This window comes from Aulonocara stuartgranti, assembly GCF_965226115.1.
Source record: "Aulonocara stuartgranti genome assembly, chromosome: 16".
NCBI lineage: Eukaryota > Metazoa > Chordata > Actinopteri > Cichliformes > Cichlidae > Aulonocara > Aulonocara stuartgranti.
Window position 1 is genome coordinate 6,985,085 of NC_138952.1, and position 27,760 is coordinate 7,012,844.

Sequence of the window (27,760 nt, forward strand, 5' to 3'; positions counted from 1 at the left end):
TAAATGAGCATATCAACATTATGAATAGGTATAAATAATTAAAACAAGTCTGCAGTTACTTTGTATGACTATTTGGTTTTTTAACTTTGCATTTTCATAACAATAATGCCACATTCATGTTGAATTTATAACATTATAGAACTAGGATAATAAAAATTTAGTTAGTTATTTTTTTTATTAACCACCAAAGAGAACATTTGTGAAGTGAAGGAAAATCAGATTTGTTTTAAGTAAAAAGATCTGTTGGTAGTGAAAGCAATCACATTGTGTTTATTATATTTATTTCCATATACAGATTAATTTTTTATCAAACCCAGAGGGAGGCACTGGACATGGGCAAAATAGCCACAGGTTTCTGACCTCTGATCTATGACCTCAGTAAAAAATGATTTCCTGATGACAGTATGGCCTCAGTGGCTACTTTTAAGTCATACTGAATACAAAATGTTTTTAATTTGTAAGTTACAGTAAAATTAAAGCCAAAAAGAAATATACACTGGGTCATATGCAGTCCAACTGGTCACATCACAGTGGCTGCATCCATCTTTGTGTCTCATTTTTTTACTTTGTTTCATTTAGAGGCCTAAACTAGCTTATTCGGTCAGGACATTACTGCTGAGAATCCCGAGGATCTGAAGTTGTGTTTGTTGCTTGCAGCTATTTGAGAAGTCTTTAAAAGGTATCACATATTTGCACCTTTGCCTAAAGCAGTGGTTCTCAAACTGTGGGATGTAGAACCAGGGGAAAATACAAAATGAAACTAATTGGAATTAAGAGTATGCTAATGCTATGTTTACCTTTATTTACATAATATACTTATTCAGATAAAAATGTTGAGGGTTGTAAAAAATTGTGGGGTATGGGGCATGCCAGAACAGGTTTGAAAACCACTGACCTAAAGCAGCAGGATTCATACGAGCATCCCCAAAAAGAGAGGGGTGCGCGCATTTAAATAACCTCATTCATTATTGAAAACTAATTAATTATTACCAACACAAAAACAGCATTAATCACTCTGTATACGTCACACAGTGGTCAAAAACAGAGTCACAGTTTTAAAGTTTAAACCATTTGTTAAAGAGCAGCCATCCTCAGGTGGAACCCTGAGCTTCATCATAGCTGTGCAGTATTTAAATTTATAAAGTAAATTTAAATCAAGTAATTACTTTTTTCTGCTTAAATTCAAAGTAAATATTTGCAGATTTTATTGTTGTATCATTAGTTTGCACATAGATGTTTCCCACATAGTGACTGCTCATCTCAATCTTTAAAATAAACTCAACATGGGAACAAATTTCAGGTACAGCGAACCTTAGACGTTTAAGCTGTCACGGAGGAGCAGGGAGGACTCGGCGCAGACTGAAATCTCAGAAAAACAGGTTTATTTACACACTCCAGGTGCACTATATACAGGTGAAGGAGAAGGGGGCCAGGGTTCCCAGGGGTGCAGAGCGGGGTCGGGAAAAGCGTCCAGAGTCTCCAAACCAAACACGAGAAATCTGCATACAGAGAACAAGGGTTAGCACGGAACTTTCACGGACAGAGCTCAAAACTGGCTGAGGCTAAAGTAGCACTGACGAGCGTTATTCAATAGTCCAGCGGCGAGGTGCTCTCAGTCACTGCCTTAAGTAGCGGGAGCAAACAAGGTGAGGAGCCACAGGTGATTGCCTACAGGTGGTGGAGGCCGGGAGCTCACAATGAGCTCCGCCCAGGCAGCGAGCAGAGAGAGAGGAGAGAGAGAAAAGACAAAACATAACATGTAGCCACACAGGGCCAGCCGAGCAGGCACGGGGACCATGACATAAGCGGAGTCAAGGCTTGCTGTGTTGAGAAGATTTATATGACCTCTCCAGCACTTTGAAGTCTTATTCTTATTGTCCTGGTCAGTCACAAGTTCAGCAACCCTTATTACTACATACTTACTGCATAATGGTCTTATTTTACCTGGCCAACAAAAAGCCACTTGACTAAGCAAATAGGAAAATTAGTACAGCAACAGTTACAGTTACAACCCTAACTGGAGCCAGTAGCTTCTGTTTTCTTAACCAACCTCATCTGGGGACAGATCTTGTGGTTGTGGAAATAATGTTACTCAGTTTCAAAAGGGTCAAATGCTAAGTATAAGAGTCAAATAAGCTAAGTATTGTCCAATGTGTTAAAAAACAACAACCCAACAACAAACAAAACAAAACCTTAGAGGACAGTGGTGAACCGTCATCTCCAATGAAGAAATGTGGCTGGAAAAGATCATGATCAGCAATCAGGTAAATGTTCTGTGAAGTCAGAGCATTCCACCCCCAAAGTACTCAAGGGAGTAGGACCAAAGAGCTGTGTAGGCTTAAGGAAATTAACGAGTGGTTCAGGGAGTATGAGACATCATTTTCGCAGATGGATTGACCACTACAGAATCCAGATCTTAAACCACTGAGAATCTTTGGGATATGCTGGAGAGTACTTTAGTGATTCTGCCATCATCAATACAAGATCTTGGAAAAATGATTAATGAAAATCCGGAAGGAAATAACTGTTAATTGAAATGATGCCACGGCAAATTTGTGCCTTCTTCAAAGGTGTTTATCAAATTTCTGTTTGGCCAAACACTGTAAAACACCTGCTAAGAGGCTGAAATGTTGTTAAAATTAAAAAAATGTTTTTCTATTATTTTATATTTGTTTATCATTTAATTTACCAATAGCCTCTCAATGCCAAAAGGTCACTAGTGAACTTTATGTGGAATCAGAACCTGTTTAGTTCAAATTATACCAAATTAACAGAACATAAAGGCAAAAACCCCATAAAAAGAACTGATTTTAAAGGTAACAGCCTCTTCTCCAACCCAATTCTAATCGCACCTCTAAGTGGTTTGTTAACAACATGGTAGATGCCAAGAGGTTAAATAAGTCATGTTCATTTGGGAGATGTCATACATGTTTTGTTTCAGTTGGTGAATACACTGCAAAACTTGTTTTTTCCTATTCATAGAGCATAGAGCAGAAATAAGAGATTTATTCTGGAAATTACACATGCTATCTTTGCTGTTTGCCTTTTTCCACCTTGCAGACGTTCATGAACCCTCTGCTGGAAGCCGTTTTATCCACCACATCTTACCCATATTCACGACATGACACATGGCGATAACTTTGTTCACTATTGTGTCGTTTTTGTTGCAACAGAAAGCCGGGACTCAAGAACAAATGCTGTAAAAAGCCTTCTCTTGTATACATTTCAAAGCATGTAGGGCAGAGCTTGTACAGTTTCAGTTTGTTTCAACGCACATCTTAGGAAAGTTCTGTCAGCACAGGATAGAGGAAAGTAGGATGATGATGTTGAAGGAAAGCACAGGAAGCCGTGGCGTGTTAAGAGTGATGGCAGCAGATGGCTGGGGTCGCTTCTTCTGGCGTGGTCCGTTACACAGCGGTGTGTTACAGCAGCTGATGCAGACCGAGTTGAGCTTCCCGGTGCAGAACTGCTGGTAACCAGAAGAGGCGATAAGACAAGCTCCAGATGAGGCACAGGACTTTCGGTAGTGCACACCTGAAATGAGGACATAAATGGATGCATTAGGCTCGTAATGAGAGGATTAAAGCTTGCGATGGAGATGGGTAACTGGGAATTTGTTCTTTCATCTACTTGAAGGAAAACATGATTACAACACCTCTTTTACAAACAACTCTTAACGTAGCCAAGTCATTACACTTAGCTGTCCTGTGCGTCTTTGAAAAACACCTTCAAGTGTGTAAATAACTGCAATTGTGAACAAAAATTAATAAATTACTGCCTGTACTTTTTCCTTTTAACATCTGTTTTCACTTGAATCAGTAACCAGCGACTGATATAGAAAAGCCAGCAACCAGCAGCGTTGATGAGGTGTTTAAATTATTGTATAGGAAAATCTGATTATGAAGATATATATACTGTTTGCATGCAGCAAATCTAAAACATAAACTAGAGGTCTAAGGGTGAAATGTATAGAGAACTGTTTTGTGTGGTCAATAATATGGAATTAGTAAGAAGATGTCATTCCCTGACCAACATTTTGGAGATGAAATGTTAGCATTACACAGTAGCTAAATATCACATATCGTTAATATCATAGCACACATTAGCTAATGAAATAATTTGGCCAGCTAACGCACTTTAATTTGTTCTCAGGATTTTGGCAGCAGTTTAGCCTCCGATCCTGATCAGACTATTTGTTTGACTCTCTCGCTTTAACTTAGCTAGGTTATGTGAATCTGTTGACCATTAGATCATAATGTAAGCATACAAAATAATTTAAAACTGATGAGATAAGTTTAAAAAAAGCACTCGGCACAGTATTTTGCCAAGTGAGACAGCTTATGTGTCTGTGGCTGTCTTACAGTTTGTCTGAGGAAAATGTTAGCCAGCCAGAAAAGACAGATCGTAGTTGGTTGGATCATGAAAACCAAACCACAGAAAGTCTTTAAACAGAAGTGGCAACTACTACAATCGTTTTTCAAACCTAGCAAAGCAGACTTTTTTTTTCAAAATTTCCAAATCCAAGTTGTTTTGTGTGCGTACATCTCCCAAAGTAGTTTTTAGTGATAATTTAAAAAATATTTGCTCCACCACCAACTCCTCATGGGTATAAATTTTGAATTTTTGTGCTTTAAAAGATAAAAACTTTGCACAGTTAAAAAATTGCATCCATGAACACACAAAAATAGAAGAAAGACAAATCAACAGTGACTATCTCACAACCTGCTCTAAGAGAACGTGTTGTACAATATGTTCACATACTGACAGTGAAAGCATTAAATACATTTAACAATCAAAATTAATGAAGCACATTGAATTATTAGATTGTATTGTATCAGACTGTAAAGAGTTCCATCCAAGCTTGTTCATTTGTTTTGTGAAGGAGAACTTTATGAGAGAACGTTTTCGACCTTGAGGCAGTGTCCAGTTCACAATAAATAGATCCAGTATAATAAAATATCTTTAAAACTATATTTACAGACATTTCAAGTGACTGCATTCGATGTTTAAAGTTCTTCTGAAAAGCATTTCAGGCACAGTTTTATATGAAGTTATAAAAACAAAATAATCCACATTGCAATAAAAGCCAAGGGGAATAAAAGAGGGTAATTTTTTCCACATATTCTTTCGCTGTATACACGGACACGTTATTTATTTATCCAGAACAAGTCAGAGGCGTTTATGAGATTACTTGGGGGAGGCTTTAACATTTTAGTGACATTTTCTTTTAAAGAAATTTAGAAATCAGACCATGAACTTCCAGTAACCCCTGTAATATTTCACTCCTCTCTCCACCCAAGTGAAACTGATGCAGGTGTAGTAACACCCAAAGATCTGTACGCTCATTTAAATTGTGCATCCTTCCATGTTTTCTACACTGCAAATATCAGTGGAGGTCCCCGAAGGTGCAGACTAATCCAGGGGAAACACAGTGTGAAATGTTACAGAGCTCTGGAGGGAAAGGTCTCATCCTCTCACAAAGCCTGCAGATTAAAATCTGACTGAAGCCCTGTTTACATTTTGAATTTTAGCTGCTGGAGTGTTAAAAACCAGGAATAACAAACCTGGAATAACACTGTGCGACAAGGGAAATGGAAAACTGACGATCTCTACACGAACATTCCCAAATAGCAATTACTAACATTTGCATGTTTAAAGAAAATATTTCATAGATCCCAGATCTTTTAATATTTTTATGTTATATTTATGTCATCATCATCATCATGAGAATGAAATTTTACATTCTCCATTTGTATTTATACATGGTCAAGTTCAACATATGTCCAGTATGCAACTTAATGGCCACCTAAATTTAAATTTTATTGGAGCCACCACCAAATATGGAAGGAAGAATGATAAAGTCCTTAAATATCACAGACATATAGTTTAACACAGCAGTCCCCAACCTTTTTTCCGCCACGGACCGGTTTAATGTCAGACAATAATTTTAACGCACCGGCCTTTAAGGTGTCGCTAAAATACCCTAAAATGTTATAGTAACACGTAAATATTTCTTTCAAAATAAGACACACAACTACAACACGGAAAAAGACCCAGGGAAACCGAGTTAACGATAAAAACCCTGAAAACCATGAACACACGAGCCTCAACTCTTGCAGCCCCGTACCAAACAACTCCCCGTCCATGGCCCAGGGGTTGAGCCCGTTGGTTTAACACACAATTCAATAGATTCCGATAAAGCTAAAGACATTTTTGACAACGCTCAGGACATCATCTAAAGCAGCGGTCCCCAACCTTTTTTGCTCCACGGACCGGTTTATGCCCGACAATATTTTCATGGACCGGCCTTTAAGGTGTCGCGGATAAATACAACAAAATAAAACTAGTACCGGTACCGAAAAAAAAAGAAAATTTATTCATAACACACGTGAAAAGACCAAGGAAAACCGAGTAAACGATAAAAACAATAACAAAATAACGCTGAAAACCGATAAAAGCCCTGAAAACTATACATTTCACACCTGAGCCTCAACTCTCGCGGCCCAGTACCAAACGACTCACAGACCGGTACCGGTCCGAGGCCCGGGGGTTGGGGACCGCTGATCTAAAGGATCTTGGAAAGAAAAGGGTCTGGTTTTGCTCATTTAAATTGTGCATCCTTCAATTTTTTATACACTGGACATCGGGAACCCTTCTGCAAGCACTGCTAAATATTTTGTGGGCGTTGTTACTCATTCACATATTTTGGCTAACAAATTACCAGTTTGATTATAAATCATCAGCATGAGGATTTAGTTCTACAGCTAAGGTGTGAAAGTAAGGTGCAATGACTATTACAACTGGGATCTCAAATTGTTGACCAACGAAATCAATACATGTACTGTGTCCCTTAAATGACGTTCAATATGACAGGTTAAAGGCATAGATTTTTTCTGAACTACTGGACATGGTGAGTTCAGGATAATCTTCAAAGCTGTCTTTATAACTTGGGTTTGGAATTCTTAATGTCAGGATGCGTCTACACGTACACGACTATTTTGGTAACTATAGCTTTTATTATGCGTTTTGGCTGTTTGTTTTTGATGTTTTGGATCACTGAAAACTGACCTTTTGGAAAACTTCTGCCAGAGTTAAGAGTTTGGAAAACTTGGATTCAGTGTTAAAGTGTGGACAAGGACTTTTGAATGGTCAACATTTCTTCACGGTTGGAGTTACATCGCCACCTGCTGCTTTAAGATGGTCTTGACAACACTTGGATGTGGACGGTAGTGATGGGTCGTTCGCGAACGAAATGGCTCTTAGAGCCGACTCTTTGACGTGAACGACGCGAGCCGGCTCCTTATCGCGAGCCGGCTCCTTATCGCGAGCCGTCACGTGTTTTTTTTTCTTTCTTTCTCTCACCCTCTCTCTCTCTCTCTCTCGCACTTTTTTTTTCGCTTCACTTCGCACCTGAGCCTTGTGCTTTATGCTGGGCAGAGGGGGGAGGGGCGGTAGTTACACTGAGTAGCACAGGAACAGAGCCAGAGGGAGAGAGAGGGAGAGAGAGCGAAAGTACAGTGGCCCCTACAGACAAAGCACATACAAACTTCAAATCACGTACGAACTCTGAAGCACGTACAAACTCCAAAACACGTACAAACTCCAAAACACATACAAAAGACAACAGAAGTGCTCCAGGATGCTGGGCGCAGTGTTGAGCTTTTGTTACCTAGTGGCTACACAAGCCAGCAAGTACCAACGACCGGATTTGGTGTGTTGTAGTAACAGGTAAATGAACTTTTTTTTAAATTATTTGAATATATATGAGTGCCTGTGTATAAATACACAAACAATACACACATGCTTTCAATTGTGTAATTTAAGTGATCTAGTAGCTCTGCTTTGGAAGTTCAGTTCATGCTAGAAATGTGTTTTGGAGTTTGTACGTGTTTTGTCTCTAGGGGCCACCGCATGTATTTATATATAAACATATACAAATAAAACTACTTTTTTTTACGTTAGTAATTCCTTTTGTGCATAATTTATATTATTGTTAATAATAAATTAATTAAAGCAACAAAACAACCTGAAGAGCTGGTTCGGAGCCAAAAGAGTTTTTAGTGAGCCGAACCGAAAGAGCCGGATCTCTAAAAAGAGCCGGAAATCCCATCACTAGTGGACGGATATATTTTTTAAAACAAACTCAGAATTTTTTTTGTTTAAAAATAAAAAAAAGACTGTTTGTAACCTCAGAAACACTTCAAGAGCATGTCCCGTTCTACGATCTGATCTCACTGCAACTTTATACACAACCCCCCCCCCTGCTTTAAGCTCCTACATCATGCCTGGTCTAGTATGTTTCTAATGCTATTTAAAAATGCAGCTCCAAGCCACGCTAAATATGAATAGTGCTGATAAAAACCTGGCAAGGCCAAGAATGGTGACTGAGTAGTTTTTGGGTGCGTGTATCTGCCAAAAAATAAATAAGCTAACGGACAAGGAACAGCAGCATGTTAGAAAGATGAGTCATTTTTTGATGCTTGGACCTGAGGAACAGAGTCAATATGTCTTTTTTTATTTTAATATTTTGAGCAGTAATTTGAAGATGGAAACAGTGGGTAACATGTTCAGTCAGGGGAAAATGAGCGTTAATAAAAGTGGGATATTACTGACAAAGAAAACAAATGTGATGGTTTTTCCCATTTCAGTCACAGGTTTTTTATTGGTGTGCTAGCCTCAACTCCTCTTCAGCTCCTTCATCTTCATTCATACCTTCATCTAGAAGCTTTATTTAAACTCCAGACCAGTCACCACCCTCTGTGTGCAATCATTAGTTCAACCCTTTTTTTTTGTACATGTCACTCACAGTTTTTCATTAATCTGGCTTCAGGTTTTATTATTTTTTCACACCCTGTCAGATTTTGACTGATTTTTTTCTCGTCTCTGGAGCTTTTTAACTTTCTCATTTAAAGTTCAATAAAGACGATCTGTCACTCACATTAAGTATCTTGATGTTGATGGGGCCATTCTTGCTGCTTTATTTTCTTTGTTACTTTTATTTTGTAATCTGGGCCCCCACCCGTGTTATAGTCTACATACATCAGGCTTAATGGCCTAACAAAATTTAATAGATCCATGGTGCGTAAAGTTTGGCTTGCAATGAACATAGCGTGGAGCCAGAATTAGACATGTTCAATGAGGACAGCTAGAAACCCCATTTAAGGAAAGCCATTTTGCAAAGCTGATTTATCAGTGAGACAGTGTAATCAGCCAATATTAGCAATTTGCTGATATGTCAGTATCAGCATTTATAAAGCGTGATAAATGGAAATTAAAAATAAAAAATTGGGGTGGCTGTAGCTCAGGAGGAAGAGCAGATCTTGTGCAGCCAATGTGAAAGTGGGTGATACATGTGCAAAAAGACATCTGATCCTATTGTAGTCTATGGTAAAATGTCCCATAGAGTACAAAACACTTTTAGGTTGAGTTAAGGTCCATGACATTGCTACTGACCAATCATGTTGTTATGATATCATAGCTTTAAAATGTTGGGGAAATGTTGTAATTACCAACACTGTCTTCTGGAAAAAAAATGGAAAATATTTTCTTTATTTAATTTAAGAATATGATAAATATGTTATCCATTTAGATTTGCTTTTAGCCCAATCTAGGTTACTCATATTAATTTGCTAGCGATTTTTTAATTACGTTATCTAGCTTCTTGGCTAATGCAAACTGAATGCTGAGACAACGTCACTGGGCAGTTGCATTTTTGAACCTGATAAGATGAAGTTATCTCACTTAACTTATTTATTTTTTGGCTACAAAAAATATTTTTTTTGTCAAGCACATGAACACTGTCAATGAAACCTGCCATAAACGGTGCCATAAGATGAGCAGTCAGCTAACAGATCATATTGGGTCAAGTTGGCAATTACATTAAATTTATATGTAATAATACAGCAATTAACTGTGATAAACCAGTGACAGTCACACGTTGCTGCCTACATAGTTAGAAATTTACATTTAAATAATACATTTGCACTGAGCAACCTTTGTGTTCAATAGGATTATAACAGGAAAACAACCATCTGGCAGCCAGTTGAGTCAAATTGAGTCAGCAAATTGTGCTCATTCACAAAGATTCATTCAAAATGACAGCAACATGTTAGCAGTCTGTAATTATTTGTAAATAGAAGTTTCCCTCAGCCTACTATGAAACCAGAAATCAAGAGAGTGGGAGATCTCCTAACATGTTATACATTTAAATTGTAGCTATAAGATACCCCTGGATTGTACTGTGAGATAAGGAGTTGCTGTTGATGAGCTGATTCAGTGCAGCAATGCAGCTGTACACCAAATTTTTTTATGTTCCTTATTTTTAAACATGTTAATGAATAAAAAAGTTGAAGAGCAGCAGTCAGAGTCTATTATAGATCACAGAGGTTTCTTGTTTAATTGCAAAACTGCCCACTAACCTATAACTAATATATAATATATATAATATAATGTTTTATCGATTACCTTGAGCTCACACACAGTCAGGGGGGCTCTTCTAGTTGAAATTCTGAACAAGTCCTTTATAGACATCATGCTCTGTAATTGAGTATTGAGTATTGATTACACTCTGTATGTAGTAGCTTTAAGTGTGGAGAATATATGCATTGATGTGCCACATTTCAGGAGCAGATATCAGCATAATGAAGCTCACGTGGCACATCAGGTAAACACTCCATCACATCTGAAGCGCCTGGGTGGGATTTCGTTTAATTTGTGCGTGGGGATCCAAAGATTCAGCACTTCAATCTAAATTATGCTGTTGAGTTAATTTATGGCAAAAAGGGTGAAAGGATGAAGAGAGAAGAAGTCTAATGAGAATCAGCATGCTTGGCTGCACAGGGAGGACCGAGCCATCCAATAAGTGTCTGGAAACCCTTCAGCTACTCCTCTAAATGACTTTTTAACCAAAAAAAAGAGCGATTCACTGACACTTTAAAGAAGCACAGAACAGGATCAACGCTAATGCTTTTGTTTTGGGGTTTTTTGCCAGTGACCTTGACATGTGCAAAATAACAGTTCCTTACTGGAGACAGAGTGATGTGAGTCTGCTCTATAGAGTTTATTGTCCATTTAAATCAAACCAGACGAGGCAGTGAAATGAGATAGCGGATGTTATACGAGCTGAAGTAAAGATGTCATCGAGATAAATGGTCAGCGGGGACGGTGGAATTTCACAACAGATATTTTTGGTGAAGGATGTAGAATCAAGTAATTACCTAATTCAAAGGTGTGCAGAAGTCGAGTAGAAGAAGATGAAGTCTAGAGAAAGTGAGCATTTTGTATGACTTACAACCTTGACATTAGTGGTCCATCCATATACAGTGGATTACAAGTGGATCTAGTACTTCCATAATGCTTTTATCTATGTCTAAGCACTTTTCCATGCACTGATAAATACATCTGGGGTAACTTGTGGTTCCACATTTTGCCCAAAGATACTTCAAGATGTGACCTTAAAACAACCTATGAAAATCATCTCCATTTAATATATGCGCAACGGCAGCAATTTGCTAGCAACGCCATACGAACAAAGATGTGGGACCAGAGCAGTTAGCTGCTATCTTCAAAGCATCTTTTGTGTGCCAAGACAGCAAAACAGGAGTAAGGTGGAATCAGTCTGCTATTGAATCAGGTTGGCAGGTACATGCAGTCTGTTTGTGATAATCCTGTGCTGTGATTCGGTACATTGCTGAACTGTGGTAGTATCTGCATACTTTGAGTAAACAGAAATTCAATTCAGTCTAATAACTAATTACATTTAGAGTCAAACCACAGACTTGAAATTCAGAAGTTCCTCCACAGGTTGATGATTAAACTGCAGAATGAGGCACTCAGCAGCCTTTTATATTTGAGTGTATTAGATACTAACCAATTGGTGTTGAGTCCCCTATTGAAAATGTCACCAACACAGATAGCTGCTACAAGTACTGTTCGTCATTATATTAGTTTGCAACCACTCACACACTGATTCCAGTTGTTTGCAGTTGTCTGCAAACCTTTGGGAACCTGTCTATGAGTAATAGCAGAAGGCTAAGTCGGTCTGCGATGCTCTGGAGATAAGTTGCCTCCGGCGAAGCAAGATGTGCAACTGCTTTTCTTTCGCATGCTCAACCTCTGGACGACCAGTTTCTCATCAACAGCAATTTTTTTTTTTTTTTACTAAATAATATTCAATGGAACCACTGATTTTTCCTTGTTACAAAGAAGTTAGTGTCCCATTTTTACTACTTGGCTGGCTGACACACAGTTGTTACCCAACAACAACCAGCACACTGACCATTAACAAGTCCTGAGGCTTCAAAACGTGAAGTCCAAATGTCATGAACGAGCTCGTCTGGCTGTGTCCAAAGTTATATATACACAGCCTTACACATTTGACTACATGAAGCGGACAATGAATGTCAATATGGCTGAAAGAGTAGACACAGTCACAATACAGATGCAAATGCTTTTTTGTTTTCTCCAGGCACCGGCGTCACACACATTGTGCTGGTCGGTGTTCATTCCCTGCTGTTAAAGAATTCCACATCACATGTGGTCAAATGCTGTTTACCATTCAGGATCACTGCAGCCTGCTCAGTTTGCTCTGTGATAAAACATCCAAATTCATGAGCTACACAAGTAACCACACAGTGTGCAAAAATGTATGACCTGTAATTTTTCCTTTTAGAAATAATAATACATTTTAAAGTCCTTTAAATAATGGTTCACAAAACCTCACCCTGACAAACTTCAGCAGCCTCGCTCCCTCGATTTAACAGAATGAATGTAAACTTCCGAGAGTAACCACAGTCTCATTTCATTTTCTCTGATACAGTAAATTAACTTTTCTGAATAGCCGAAGCTAATTTAGATAAGCAGTGAAATCAGGCAGACACGGGTGAAGCCGCCATTGTCTCCATCTTGCTCCGTGATGCTCTGCGGTCTCTTTGTCGAGATGAGCGGTGGCTGGGTTGGGGTCATCAGCCGTCGTTACATAATCTGAACCGGCCCATTGACAGGAATTAGTCTGGTGTTACAGCTCTGAGTCATCGGGGCTCTAGGGTTATAATACTTTTACATTTTTCCATTAATTAAATAACTTTTATTTCATTTTGATGTCAGTTTAGTTTTGAGTTTGCTTGATTCAGTTTACTTTTTAAGATCTTGTGTTTTCATGTTTAATTCGTGTGAGTGGTATTTGTTGGGGCAGATGCTTGAAAGATTACCTCTGAATCATTGAAGCATAAAAAAGGTATTTAACTAAAGGGATGAACCAGTGTTGTGTTTGAACCCATTTTAAATTGTATCTTTAGGGATTTTGTTACTCTCAACCTGTTGCAAAAACATGTTACTTGTTCCAGTTTATTTAGTTGAATATGTGAAAAATGCCTAAGATAATAGAGTTTGACAGACACAAAATAGTATATTTGCAAAATGAAGAGGATTTACAAAGAGTTATTACCCCAAAATGTGGCACATATTGTCATGGTGTGCTGTGTCCTTACAAAATCTGAGGAAGCTGAAGAAGTGGAGGACAAAAGAAAGATTGTAGATAGGCCTAAAGACCTATCTACAATCAACAGTATCTGAAAGTGATTCTCCTAAGAAACTTTTGACTTTTGGACAGAATTGTATCTCTTTTAAAGAACAAAAACAGGAAATCCAGGAATTGCTCAGACTCAAATACTGTCAGTGAATTTCTTTTTTGGTGGTTACTTTTGAACCTGTGCACATAAAACTCAAAAACCTGTTCAGAGATGAGACACCGCAGCTTCAGGTGGTGAAATCAAACCTCCACAACAACAATAAAAAAAAAAACAAGATGATTTTGTGCTCAGCCGGTGACATGTTAGTTATCTGCCTTCATCAACTGCCTAACGTGCTGCACTGCCACACATCAGCCACTGTCGTTTGATTTTCAGAGGAATCCGAGGGGGAATAATTGCGCTTATTCGTCTTGCCATCGCTGCTTCATTTAGTCAGCTGCCTCTGTGAAGATTTTACATGCTTAGTGTGACGGCAAGACTAAAGCGCGCAGCAGTGATCATCATCTATGGGCTGTTAAACATGTTTTTGAAGACAGTTTTAAGCAATAATGTTGCCCAGCTGAACTGCACGTTTTCATTTGTTTCCTTAGTAAAAAGCGTGCTGTTTTTCTTGTCTTGATCACTACAGCTGGATTAACTTACAAAGAGAAAAGTCGCTGGGTACCTTTTAATAGTCGTGATACAGGACTGTTTTATTATTATTCAAGATAGCCAGAAATCAATCCTTTCTCTGAACCTCAAATAATGGCAAATCAACTGAATAGCTCATTTTAGTTACTGAAAGGTGTAATTAATATTTTAAAGCAAAATGTTACCAGTAACATCTGTCCATTCATTGATACAGTCAGCTTCAAATTTGGCAAAAGTGTTGCTGATTACCTGAGTAACTGCAGTGCCAAATTTGAGATAATTTAGATGACCCTTTTTCATACTTTGGCTAAAAATTATTCTCCCCTTACTAAAAAAAATCAGCAAGTCCAACTCTGAATGGCAGTCTCACCAGTGTAAGACCTTGCTGCAAAATGATGGGTGACACACCTCCCCCTTGTCCCCTGCTTCCTCCATGGAAGGAGTGCCAGTGGGATTAATGAGACGCTCCATTTGGAATCAGTGTCTCAAGCCTTCCTCAGAATGCTGTTGGAGTTCTGCTTGAAGGTGGAAATTGAAGATCTCCCACTCACGTTCCTCCAGGTCTCTCTGTCATTGCATTGAAGTTATCCAGCACGACAATGGAGTTGCAGATGAGGCATCCTCTAGCACAACAACCAGGAACTCCAAGAAGACTGGGTGCTCCTGACTGCTGCTTTGCAAACAAGTGCAAACAACAGTCAGGACTTGTTACCAAATCCAAAGAAGCAACCTTATCATTCACCAAGAAAAACGTAAACATACTGGCAGCGAACCAAGGGGATAGTAGGAGACCCACCCCAGCCTCCTCTCATCGAGGGCAGCTCCAGCTTTTTCCAGGACACTGTTTCAGAGCCCGAGCTGTGTGTTGAGGTAAGTCTGAGTATATCTACCTGGTATCAGTCAACGTACCAGTTTGGGCTGCTTCCCTGCCAGAGCGGTGAAGTTTCACATACCAGTAGCTAACCTCAGCAGCTGAGGGTCGGACCTCCAGGGTGTCCCGTCACCCTACACACATCACACTCAAACCCTATAGCGCCACCTGCAGGCAGTGAGCTCCAAGGAAGTATTTTCACTTTCTTTTGTTGTGACATTTCCACATCAAAACCTTTAATTATATTATTATAATACTTTATCACTATCACCAGCAAAAATACTTTAATGGCAAACTTTCTTTGGTATGAGTTTGTGTGCCATTACACTAATCTACCGTCTCTTTGAGACTGCCTCTGAGGAGTTGCAGGGTGACCACTTTCATATCATTTATTACAGTAAATCGACTCCCCTCCATTAAAGGAGAAAGCTCTGAAATGAAAGGTGGCCCACTGGAGCGTGACAATCATCTCCTTTTTTAAATACACGGGCGATAAACATCCGTCTCCAAGCTAAAAGCACAGCCTTTTATGTTTTCTCAAGACATAATCAAAGGAGAAAGATGATTATAGTAATAGAAGACGGGAAGCAGAGCTTGTTTCATGCTGCCCAGCAGAAAAAACTGCCATCATAGGAAAAGATGTTTGCTCTGCATGTGGTTTTGTTGACTGCTGGTGCTTTAACAGGGATAGTTTAGGGCTGTTCATCGGGTGGGGGGTCCTTCCCTTTTCATGAACTAGCTTTTCATTGGTTTATGATGGAAAACAAAAGGCAGGCATCAGGTGAGAGTTAAAAATGAGATAAATTACTGGAGTATAACGGCGTGAGGCTGTCAGACAAACACAAGTATGGTATCTAAATGTAGGCACAAAGGAGCAGCTGATATCTCACATGGCAAAATGAGCCCTAAAAGTTTACCCAGAATGCACTTTTTCAAGCTTTGTCCAATGAATTATCAGAAAGAAGTTTAAACCCCCATTCTCTGCGACCTGCTGGAGCGGGGGGGCTAGGAGGAGGAGTTGGCCGTCCGACTGCGGTCTGGAGTGTGGGGCCTCCCTGCTGCTGCGGAGTTGGGGCGGTCTGCCTCCCCCCACCGCAGGGAAAAGGGTAACACCACCTGGGTCTGGGTGCAGTTCCCCCCTCCAGGGGCAAGGGTACCTAGACCCGGTTTGTAGAGTACGCTTGGGGAGTGTGATCGTGTGTACAGCGTCTCTTTATGTCTGTCTCCACGTTGGTTGAGTGTGGAGTAAGTGCATATGAGAGCATGAGGGTGGGAATGGATGTTTGTATCTGTGTGTGCCTGTATGTCTGTGTCTATATGTCAGGTTGGGTGTCAGGCGCCACCTCTCTGGGGACATCTCAGGCCCTCCAAGGTTTGGAGGCCTATCTCCCCCTACCACCACTTCCCCTGCCAATGGCGGACTCCCTCAGACATCGGTGTGTTGGTGGTTCTTTGTGTCCGGGGATGGACGTCCAGGTACACACCGGCTCACTCCTTGGCGGCCGCTTATCGGGGCCTGGAGCCTGGGGCTCGCTCGGGCCACTTCGGAGGTGGGGTGCCCCCGGCCTCTCAGCCTGGGGCTCGGTCACTCAGGCACGGGTGGCTGCCGGCGGAGCTCACGGGCGCGTCACTGCAACTCCCCCTGGCTTCTGCTCCGCGGCTGCTGAGTGAGCCCTCATCTGGGACTCTCCTCAGCTCTTTCTGGGACAGTGGCGCAGCTGCCCCTCTGTTGGTCTTCCTTGGTCTCTTGTGTTCTGGGGGCCTCTGGATGTCTGGAGTTTTGATCTCCTCCATACCTGCTTCATGCCCTGGAGGACGGGGCTGTGGCCCCCCCACACCCTCTAGCAGATCATTACATGAAGGAACCTTTAAAAAAAAACAAGCGCGTCCATGCTCACAGGTGTACACACGGGTGATCACACCCACAAACTACACCCTTTTTGGCTCCTACCTCAAAGCACACTGTGTTCTGTTGATCTTATGTGCTGCACAATAATGTTTAATATTTAGTATTTACTGTCATATTCCCATATATCATTGTGATGTTGTTTATTCTATTACTCTTGTTCTCTTCTGCTTGTTTTCTTTTTTCTTTCTCAGCAGGTGACCCAGGTGATTGATAGATGCATTTTTTTTCTCTGCCCGTTCTGTTGGTTTTTGTCTTTTGCCCTTCTCCCCCGTCCCTCTTCTCAGCTGTTTCTCTTTCCCTCTTTCTTTCTCCCCTTCTTTCCCCCAGTCAAGTCTGTCCCGTATTCAGTAAGTGAAAATAAAATGAACAATAAAAGGTGAATCAAATGGACCATTACGGCAAGGCTGGGATGGTCAATTTGGTAAAGTAAATCCGTTGGGCATCTTTCTTTGCCTTTAGACAACAATTCTGAGGGCAAAAGAGCCAAACGGGACAGGCAGAAAAAAAAAAAAAAAGAAGTTTAAACATTGATGCTTGTTCTATTAGGTCCAGGTCAAACATTAACCTGGAACATTTTTCAGAATCTATGATCATTGCCATCACAATGAATGCTGGTTACAGAAAAATCATGGTGAACAAAAAAAGCAGATTTTGGCTCTAGACTGTGCCTCTGAAGGGGGTGTAAAATTGTTCTTCAGGCCTGAAAATTTCCTTCCTTTCTAATCTGCCTTTAAGAAAGCAGATGATTGTTTAACGCCCTCCAGATACAGAAGCACTGATCTTCAAGCCCCAGCCGAGGATGTGCTCCTACATCTGCACTGAGGAGCATGCAAAGTCGCACACTTGTGGCGGAAATCTCACAGCAAGTGTACTGTGTAAGAATCATACAGCTGCACAAATTTCCATTCTTATCACTTGTACACGTCGCTCGGAGGTGCCGTTGCTATTGTGAATCCATCTATTGCACTGCAAACAGCGATAAGGTGCGGTCAGTCGGATTCCCGAGCTCTCCTTGTACTCGCAGAGCAGCATTAATGATAACACTGCGAGATAAAAGCCGGGACGTACATGAGCATTCATGCAGAAATTTTCTTATTAAAGAACTGTCGACACCACAGTGCAGCGAGCTCGCCCTTTGAATTGGGATCCACATTTCCAAAGACAGGAACTTATTGAGTTTGCTCATCAGCTGTAGAGAGAGAGAGAGAGAGGGAGTAACAACACCACCCGCCCGCATGCATGCACGCCTCCAATTTCCACTGGTTATTAAAATGAAGGACACCTCAGGGAGAGCGACCTTTAGTGCCCGTGCTCTCACTAGTAGATAGGCATGTAAACACTGCAGGGTTTTTGTGGGATTTTCTGTGCGTTCCTGCTAACTTCAAGTCTGAATAGCCTTTACTGAACACGGTCAAAGCCGAGTGTCAGCTCGCTTTTTAAATGACATTGAAACCTTCATAACAAGGTTGCACATTCTTTATTCCGAATAATGTGAGCCGAACAAAAGCGATGCAAATGCACAACTCTGAAAAGAAAGCAGCTGCAAAACATGTTGAATAAGGGGGAGAGAATCCAAGCCGCCATGTCCAACCAGCACCTGAAACCGCAGATCACAGATACTGTGGGTCTCTACGTCACTGAACTTCAAACACTGAAACCACAAGCTGGATATAAACGATGGACTGTGGCTGCACTGCACAATGTTTTTTTTATTTTTAAACTATCACTCACATAAAACTTTATTAGGGACACCTGCTCATTTCTAACACCACACCAATTTCTAATAAGCCAATCACGTGGCAGCAAGTTAACGTGTATGTAGACATGATCAGAATGACCAGTTTTGAGCTGGTAGGAAGGCAACGGCAACTCAAATAACTACTTATTACATTCAGGGTGTGCAGAAGAGTTTCTTTGATTGAGGATGTTTTCTCAGCACACTTTGTCTCTTAGCACCTGCTGAGCATTGTTTAAACACCACAGCCTCCTTGAGTGTTGCTACTGACCGTGTCCATCCCTTCATGACTACACTGTTCCCATCTTCTGATGGCTGCTTCCAGCATGATAACACACCTCAGATCATCTTAAACTGGTTTCTTGAACATGGTGTAACAGGAAAGTCACATCATGGATTTGCAGTAACTGTGTGATGTTATCATGTCAACATAGATCAAAATCTTAGAAATGTTTCCAGCACCTTGTTGAATCTGTGCCATGTAAGTCTCAGGATCATGTTATTTCTTCCAGCAGTGTTACTTGGTAAATGGCCTGTATTTGTATAGCGCTTTACTTAGTCCCTATGGACTCCAAAGCGCTTTACACTACATTCAGTCACACACACATTCACACGCTGGTGATGGCAAGCTACATTATAGCCACAGCTGCCCTGGGGCGCATTGACAGAGGCGAGGCTGCCGGACACTGGCGCCACCGGGCCCACTGATTACCACCAGTAGGCAGCGGGTGAAGTGTCTTGCCCAAGGACACAACGACCGAGACGGTCTGAGCCGGGGCTCGAACCAGCAACCTTCCGATTACAAGACAAACTACCAACTCTTGAGCCACGATTGCTCCCCAATACACCTTTATTCATCTTTTTATCATCATTTTCATCCCTGAGATGCTTCAGCTGAATACATTTTGGTCCTACTTCATGATTATTGTCTATAAAGGGAAGTTTCCATTGGGTAAATGATGACTGAGTGGATGAGTGGACTCCTTTCTCCGGTTTTGTTAAGATAAACATGATCGTTCAGATTCTTTGGTCTCGTTAGTCCACTGGATTAAATTGGTGGTCATTATAAACTCAGGATGAACATACTCCGAGTTTATTGAGCTAACTGATCAGCTTTTCTAGAACTGAAACAGTTGGTTTAACCTGTTCTAGCCTACAGCGCCCTGTTCACCCTCTTGTGTTTTTAGACTCCAGTGCTGATCACTTCCTGTTCCCTCTTCCCTTTTTCCACTTCGCTCCAGCTCTTTCCTTATTTCCCCTCCAAGTCCATAAAACTCTTCTTTCTTTCACACGACCTCAATTACTTACAGGCCAGCACACTGCTAGCAGTGTATCTGCAGGGAGCTGATATCGTCCGAAGCGTCAGATCTGGCGGTTTATCTGTCAGGCTCTGTTGGATTATAATTCGCAGGATATGAGGTGTAGAAAAGTCTGATCTCACACAAAGGACACAGCTGTCTGTGTATGCAAAACATCTCTCTCTCACATGAAAATGGCACAGTTTATATCCATGAAAGCTGCCCCGCAGCTAAGTATTTCATCCTCTAATGATAGTCGTAGTGTGGTGAGGGCCCTGTCCTCGCTGACCTCAGATCAGTTTGATTTCAGCTGACGGCGGTGGCGCCTGGAGAGCTGTCTTTCTCCTGTCTTTGCATAAAGAGAGGAGCCTTAAAACATGCCAGAAATACAAACTGTTTCTTTGGCGTCACTTCAAAACGGCCTTTTGTTTACAAGATTTCCTCCGGCTGAGGAAATATAACTGCCTAAGCGCCCACCAACACAAACACGCTAATCCTGCCTGGAGACACGGGGAACAGTTGTGCGCTCTGAATTCTTAGTTTATATATTTGAGTTTGGGATTCTATTAAAGTTTTACTGTAAAGCTCCACATAACCACGCAGATCCAATCCGCTACACCAAGGTCATGACCTACCGTCCTCCTTCACCAGGACCTCCTTCTGGCACATGTCCTGCACGTTCACGGTGCAGTTGACGATGAACTCTGGCGTGGAGCAGTCGTGCGTCATCTCACACTGGTAACACTGGATCTGCAGAGCCAGCCCTGAAACACACACAGAAACCCCCTCATTCACGATAACTCACCCCAACAAGGTCCTCGACACTGTTTTTTCCTCCAGCTTTATCATGAAAGTTTCACCTCAAAGTGGAGTCGAGTTTTACTTTGTTAAATATTCTGCCTTTTACTTGCGCTGTTTCAAATCTGTGTGACAGATAATGCTCAATTATTTATCTGCCTTGCTGCTGGTACGTTTATCTTAGCAGCACATTTCATCATGTCTCCCTTTGATAGCTCATATTTGTCCATTTCCACAGTGAAGCTGACTTGTTTACGCCGAGTGTCCTTCAGGGGGCTTATTTACTGGGAGCGAAGGATAAACAGATTTCCGGCAGAAATCCAGTGCAGGTCATGAGCACGCTAACCTGAATCTATTTTTCATAACTGAGAAGATATATTTTTAACAGAGCGAGTCACACGCTAGAGACGGGGATCAGTCACACAGCACCTTTCAAGTCTTACACATCACTAAAACACCACACCTCAGGATTATTAACATATGGGAAAAGTGTATAGGCTACACATAGATCCTCATGTCTCTGTGGCTGACTGACTCATGGATCATCTCCCTGCTCGTTCCTCAGGCTCCTCTCATGTTGTGTTTTAACTACAAGTTATTTTTTAAAAAAATTCTATAAAAAGAAGAGTCATGGTTTTGGATAATTTCATGTTTTTGTCTTTTTCTATCAGTTTCATCTCCTCTCTTTGGTGATTTTCAATTTCAGCTCAATTTTATTTATACAGCGCCAAATCACAACGAAAGATGCCTCAAGGGGCTTTGCATTGTAAAGTTGCTACAATAACGCAGAGAAAACCCCAACAATCACACAACCCTTTTTAAGTGACCACTTAGCGACAGTGGGAAGGAAAAACTCCCTTTTTCCAAGGACAAAAGCTCTGGCAGATGCAGGCTCAGGGAGGGGCGGCCACCTGCTGCAGTCAGGGGTGACCAAGAAAATTTATGAACGTTGAAAAACAAATAGTTACAAGTAGGGGAAAACTTTCATTTCATAGAGTTAAAACGCTTTTTAGAGTTTATATGATCAGACTTTGATGGATGTGTTTGATACTTTGAGTCTACAAGCTGTGATTAAGCTGTATTTCTAATGTAATACCTGTTCCTGCTGTCTCCAATAAACTTCATTGGATGAGCTGTATCACCACACTGTCTTAAGAAAAGCCCGGTCTTTTGTTGATAACCATGAACAGCCTCCTTTAATCTTGAATTACTGCTCTCAGGATGAGGTTATAGGACGCCTCTAGCTATCATAAAGGTGTATAAAGGGTCATTTGTGCCCCCCAAAAAATCAGTATACTGAATAATAACATGGTGGGATGTATTTCTATAGTTGTATAGTTCTATAAATGCATAAGTATGAATGTGGGCTGAGACCCATTATTTTGTTTTTATCATAAATTCACTGATTTGTGCCTTTTCTCATTAATGAGACAATAAAGTTATTCTACTCTATTCTATTTTCCTTCTATTGTGCCTCCAGCACATGCGTTCCTTACAATATAAACTACAGATTTTAAAACATTAAAAACTAAACTGAAACAAGCAAACCTACTGAAAATGAATTAAAAAAACATAAAAATTAAACAAAACACAACTAGAAAACACCCAAAGCAATAACAGCTGTGTTGCCTGTTCCACATCTGGACTGTTTGCCACGCTGCCTGTTTCTCAATAAAAGTGTGTCTCCTACATTTGGATCTTCTCGGACAGCCACACTTTGATCCTGCCTGTTCGAAGATGGCATCCTAATAACCCTGATCACCGGCTGGACTGGATGTTCAGAGGAGCACCGCTGTAATACGAAATCCACTCCTGGAGTGGAGATTCATGTTGCAGCAGCAGCGCAGGTTTAGATAAACTACCTCTTTAATGAGAATGATTTGATACTAGAAATATTCTGAAATGTAAAAGTACTCACTTCTCTTTTATTTTATTTGGCTGTTGTGCAAATATCCATGCATGTGAACATTTACAGGTATAAATACATATGTATGTAATGTGTGGGTACACATGCTTCCATATACAAGTCTTGCTCGGCATTTTTAAGTGCACATGCATTTGTCCCTACACAATAAAAGCATGAAAGACCACCACGACATCACTAGTCTAGGTCTTTTCTTCTTCAGCAGTTTTAATCTCAGAATGTCAATTATGAGTTACAGGATTTTTTTGTATCAGGCAGCAGCTGCATGCGTCTCCTTTAGTGCTGTGGACATGGAGGTGGGGTAGTAACCATGAAGGATCCTTTTCTTCTTAAAAAGTCTAAAAACCAGGTGACTTATTGTGCACTTTTTATTTTAGAAAGGCTGCTGATGTTGCTGACTAACCCTAAGGAAAAGCTGCCTCTCCTCCTTGTTTTAGATAAAAAACACGACAATGTACAATGTATTATCCTGTTCTGAATCAACCTCTCGGGCACCTCTGGATCATTTTCAGCAAGTGTTTTTCTGTCTTCTTGTACTTCTACTCGAACTATACTGGGTGCTGGTGCTTCTTCAGTGTGTCAGAACAGTGATCCTCAAGCTTACTTTTCATTTTCTGAAAGTGGAAGAGTCCAGGTGGCGAGCAAACACTGTGTTTTTCAAATCCTGTGTTTTCAACGTGGCTCCACAGTGCACATGGTTTCCTTCTCCGTGCGACACCTCGGGGTTTCACTGTAAAACTGTGCGATGACAGTCTGACCCCAGGGGATGGATTCACGGTGCACAAACCCATGAATGCAGGAAAAATGATGAGCCTGCTCCTGGTCTTGCTCCTCGCTGCCTTCAGGCATGGAAAGCGTGCACTGTAGATCCAGCTCTCATCACCTCCACATGAAATTCAGGTCAGTTTGAAACAAAGGTTGATGTTTGCACTCGATGTTGCTGGACCAACATTCAGTATGGTGTATTGGAAAAAATGTGATGCATCATTAATCCTGTAAAATAGTTATTATGCTACCTCTGTCTGTCTAATAGACAACACATCCTAATACTATTCATAGTAATATGCTATTTAAACATTTCCTCTTATTTTCGAACCACTAAGATATGAAACTCCAAAAGAAAAACTGATTACTATGTTCTGGCTTTTTGGTGGGGATTGCACAAGAGGTGCAGCACAGTAAGATCGGTGCTAGTGTACTCCAGCACGTTTACTGAAGGACTGCACTGAAGCACAGCTTAAATGTAGTCTGTTTAAATGTGCTTTGTTTAAAAATTAACTGAAACTAGCAGAAAAATATGAAGAAACAGCAGCTGTGGTGTGATGTCCATGATGTGCTCCAGAGATGTTTGTATGATTTTGAAAAAAGGCCAGGCTGTACTCTCCAGTAATACCACTATCAGCCACAAGGTGGTGCAGTGTGTCAGAGTCAAAACTGCACAGCGTTACTTTTAACTAAACTTCTGGACAAGAATCAGGGTATTTTTATGCATAGCCTTATTTTGGTAGCATAAAACAGAAATGGTCTCTTTAAATTAGCAAAACATAAATATTTTTAAGAAGAATTTAATGATGGTTGGGATGAACAACTTTATCGCAATCACTTTTTTATCCAATTGTGTTTTCTTTTTTTTCCTTTTGATCTATTTTGTTTTATTGTTTCCCATTTGTGATCTGTTCTTTTGTGTAATTTTTTTTAACTTATTAAATACATTTGTTTTCTATATACATGTTATTTAACTACACTTTATTTAAACAAATTTGTTAAAACTTGCTAGAGAAGGTAAACATTAAGTTAAACATAGCAAACATATTTTAGGGTATTTTTGGCAAAATAAGATGTAGAACTCAATAAAATAAAATGCAATATGAAAAAAAATCTTAAGAAGGTAAAAATTAATCTGAAATCAAAATAAGTCAAAATAATCAAATAAAATCTAAATAAAAATAAAAACTTTTAAGTAATTTGATACATAATTATCTGTTTAAGTTCTATTGAATGTGCTGTAAGGCATAGATATTCAGATTACAGCAGTACAATGTGTAATCTTGAAAAAAAAAACTATAGTTTTTTTTTAACCTTGCACTGAATTTACTAAAATGTACTATTTATGGAGATGTGTATAAAAATAAATACATGAATAAAAAACAATGTTCTGGCAGAAAATTACAAGAACATTTTCTGTTTTAACATTTTTCTAAAATGTAACTTATCTTTAAAATGCTGCCACCTCGTGGCAAAGGCTTTCATTACATTTGTGTTGAAGGTTTTTACTAAAAGTACCTTTAACAACTTCTTTGCTGGACAACTTGATCATAACTGTACTGCACATTGTACTCCGTTCATTTATTTTATTTTATTATTTACTTTTTGTTTATTTAGTAATTTGCATGTTTTAAATATGAATATATATGATGCTGAGTTTTATAGTTAAAACTAAATCCTGTCCACTTAAAACATTAAAGTGATATACACATTAATGAGCCAATAGTAATGTCACGTATGTACGACTGTACCTTTGTACATACTGAGTACTTTAAGCATATTCTAGGCAGAAACTTTTGTTCTATTAAACAGGACTGCGACTTTTACTTTAATACTTTTAAATGAGTTATTAAATTTTCAAAAATCGCTGTTTAAAGAGTCGTGCAGACATTTTGCACGTTATAAATCCGTATGAGAGCTGCACGTGCAGCTGAAAAACATCCTCTGTGTTTATTTCTGATGAAAATTTCTGTTTTTGCGTCTTTTTCTCTTCCTTTCCAGACCCTGGAGAGGCCCCTGACTCTGCTCTCTCTCTCCGCCTAAACTTACCTGGATCGTTTCATGCGCACCGGAGCGCACAGTCCGCGCGTGCAGACTGAGCCTCCTACAGTAATAAAGGTTTAATGTGAGTAAATCCACATCAGTCTCATTAGAAAAAGGAGCAGAGAGCCTCCCGGTTTGTCTCCCACCAGCGAACAGCCTCCATACCTGAGCCGAGGAGCAGCAGGAGCAGAGAGGAGAGCGCGAGGAGCCGCATCGTCCGCGGATCAGTAAGACTCCGCACGGGAGTCCGACAGACGGAGGCGCGCCAGCTCGGAGGTGCGGACACGGAGCAGCAGCGGGCAGCCTGGCATGGTGAGCCTGACGCCTCCCGCGCGCCTCCAACGCGCTTTTATCCTTCTTGCGCACGCACACAGGCGCGTGCACGGAGACACTGCGCACCACGTGGTAAAGAAACTTTAACCATGTACCTTCTCACTCTCCTCCTCCATCACCTCCTTTTCTTCTCCTCTATTTACATTCTCCTAGTCTTCTCGTCCTGGTTCTTTCTTCCTTTCCTTCTTTTCCACCTAATTCTTCTTTTCCTCTTCTGGATCAAAGTTCTTCACCAGCCACTTCTCCTCCTCTTCCTTTTCCCAGTCATCTCTTGTCTCCTTCTTAGCTCCTGTCTCCTTCTCCTTCTCAGTCTCCTACTCCTCCTTTTTCTTCTTCACAAACTTCTCATCATCTTCGTATTCTTCAACTGTCCCTCCTCTTCCACCTCAGGAATAAAGTTCTGCTTCACCAGCTTCTTCTCATTGTTAGTACTATTCACAGTAGTAGTAGTAGTAGTACTAGTAGTATGTGGATATTTTCTCACCTGTGTTCAGTCTCATTCATCACGGGAATCAAACATCGACTTACTGACATAAATAATTAAAGTTTTCACTCTTCCAGCTGTCTTAAATCCCTCTGATGGCTCCTAATAACAACAGTCTCATATTTATGGCTCATTATTAAACAGAAATGAGGCGATAAAGTGTCACAGATTTAGTGCTTTGACCTCCAAAGTCCCTACTCAGATTTATTAATCTCGTGAGTTATAGGAATCACTTCGCCAAAAGTTTTAGCTCCATTTCAGACTTTGACCCAGCAAATGATCCACAAACACTGGATCAGAGGTCGGAGGTCACGGGTACAGTTTGTGGAAAGCTTCATTCAAACTATGATAAAATGGCACCATCGGGCCACGTGTTTGACACCACTAATCTTGGTACAATCATACATGAAGTTTTAAAGTGGTCTGTAAGTTGTCTGAGCTCCTACAAACTGCTGCTGTTATTCACGTGTCATAAGATGGGAACAAACCCTGGATGATTAAACGTGAACAGACTGTAAAACTGTAAACGGAGGAGCTCTCCGGTTCAGTATTGGTCAGGCGAAGCAGCTTTCAGATGCTTTTCAAAGACAAATAAGCCTGTCTGCAGAACTCTGGGGTGGTAAAAACCGTCTGGATTTTCTTTTACAAATCCTACAGATGAATCAGTCTCCCGAGCGCCGTACATGGTGGGCTAATATTTCACATTTAGCTGAAACGTGGGTGAACTAGCCCTCGTATCAACCTGTCCACCGAGAGCACAGACCTGCACGCGGAGTAAGAGGATTTCAGTGCAGAACAAACCCAGATGAGGGCAAACTGCTGATCTGCAGCAAAGGCGGTCATGCTTTGTCACTGTTTCCAGGTCTCAGAGGAGGGAGGCTTCAATCCTTAGTCTAAACTCCAGCAGTTTCACTCAGGTTCGGTGCGATCAACCCGTTATAATCTGTGTCTGTGATGCATTGAGAGGCTGTTTGTGATTTACTGCGCTAATCTGCTTAATTGAAACTTGGATAATTGCACATTAAGACACAATTAAATGCTATGAATCCCTTCTTTGGTCGAACTTCAAATTAGCTGACGGTCATTTAAGTTACGCTTTAAGGAATGAGAAGATTTACAGCAACGACCCAAGGAGGTTTTTACTCAGAAATGAGACGTCCAGGTAGATAATTAAAGTGAAACCTCTCCGGTGTGAGAGGGAGAGGCATAACGGGCAGCTGTTCAAGCTGTCGAAATGCTGAAAAATGGGTCCAAATTTCAAGAGGAGAAATTTTAAAAGCCATTAGTGGGTTACAGGGGCAACAGGCAGAGATACTCAGACTTTCATCTCACATGTTTTCTCCTCCAGGTTTGTGGTTGGTTTGTTCATTGAGCCCCTCGTCTTCAGACTAGCACCAGTAAATTTCATCCACTATAGAGTTATCAAACAGGAAAACTACCC

The 27,760-nt window shown here is 40.5% G+C and overlaps 1 protein-coding gene across 2 annotated transcripts; it reads right to left on the reverse strand.

The window, feature by feature from the left end:
• Positions 1-1,365: 1,365 nt before the first annotated feature.
• LOC309691083 (ly6/PLAUR domain-containing protein 1-like) lies at positions 1,366-25,880 on the reverse strand. Of its 2 annotated transcripts, XR_014271879.1 has the most exons (4): positions 25,668-25,880; positions 20,608-20,736; positions 1,579-3,534; positions 1,366-1,499 (listed from the first exon to the last, which is right to left on the reverse strand). XR_014271879.1 is itself a non-coding variant. In XM_082508619.1 (3 exons), the coding sequence occupies exons 1-3, from the start codon at positions 25,714-25,716 to the stop codon at positions 3,293-3,295; spliced, it is 420 nt and encodes a 139-aa protein (XP_082364745.1). In that variant the 5' UTR covers positions 25,717-25,880; the 3' UTR covers positions 1,366-3,292. The 2 variants fall into 2 exon arrangements, 1 of the variants encoding a protein (XP_082364745.1); XM_082508619.1 differs by having other exon boundaries at positions 1,366-3,534.
• Positions 25,881-27,760: the final 1,880 nt, after the last annotated feature.

What these genes read in the sequence shown, in the direction of transcription:
- LOC309691083 (XM_082508619.1), bottom strand. Translation starts at nt 25,716, where the DNA reads ATGCGGCTCCTCGCGCTCTCCTCTCTGCTCCTGCTGCTCCTCGGCTCA. An exon ending in CCTGCTGCTCCTCGGCTCAG is followed by an intron (nt 20,737 to 25,667) that starts GTATGGAGGCTG and finishes TGTGTGTTTCAG; the next exon opens with GGCTGGCTCTGCAGATCCAG. An exon ending in GGTCCTGGTGAAGGAGGACG is followed by an intron (nt 3,535 to 20,607) that starts GTAGGTCATGAC and finishes TCCTCATTTCAG; the next exon opens with GTGTGCACTACCGAAAGTCC.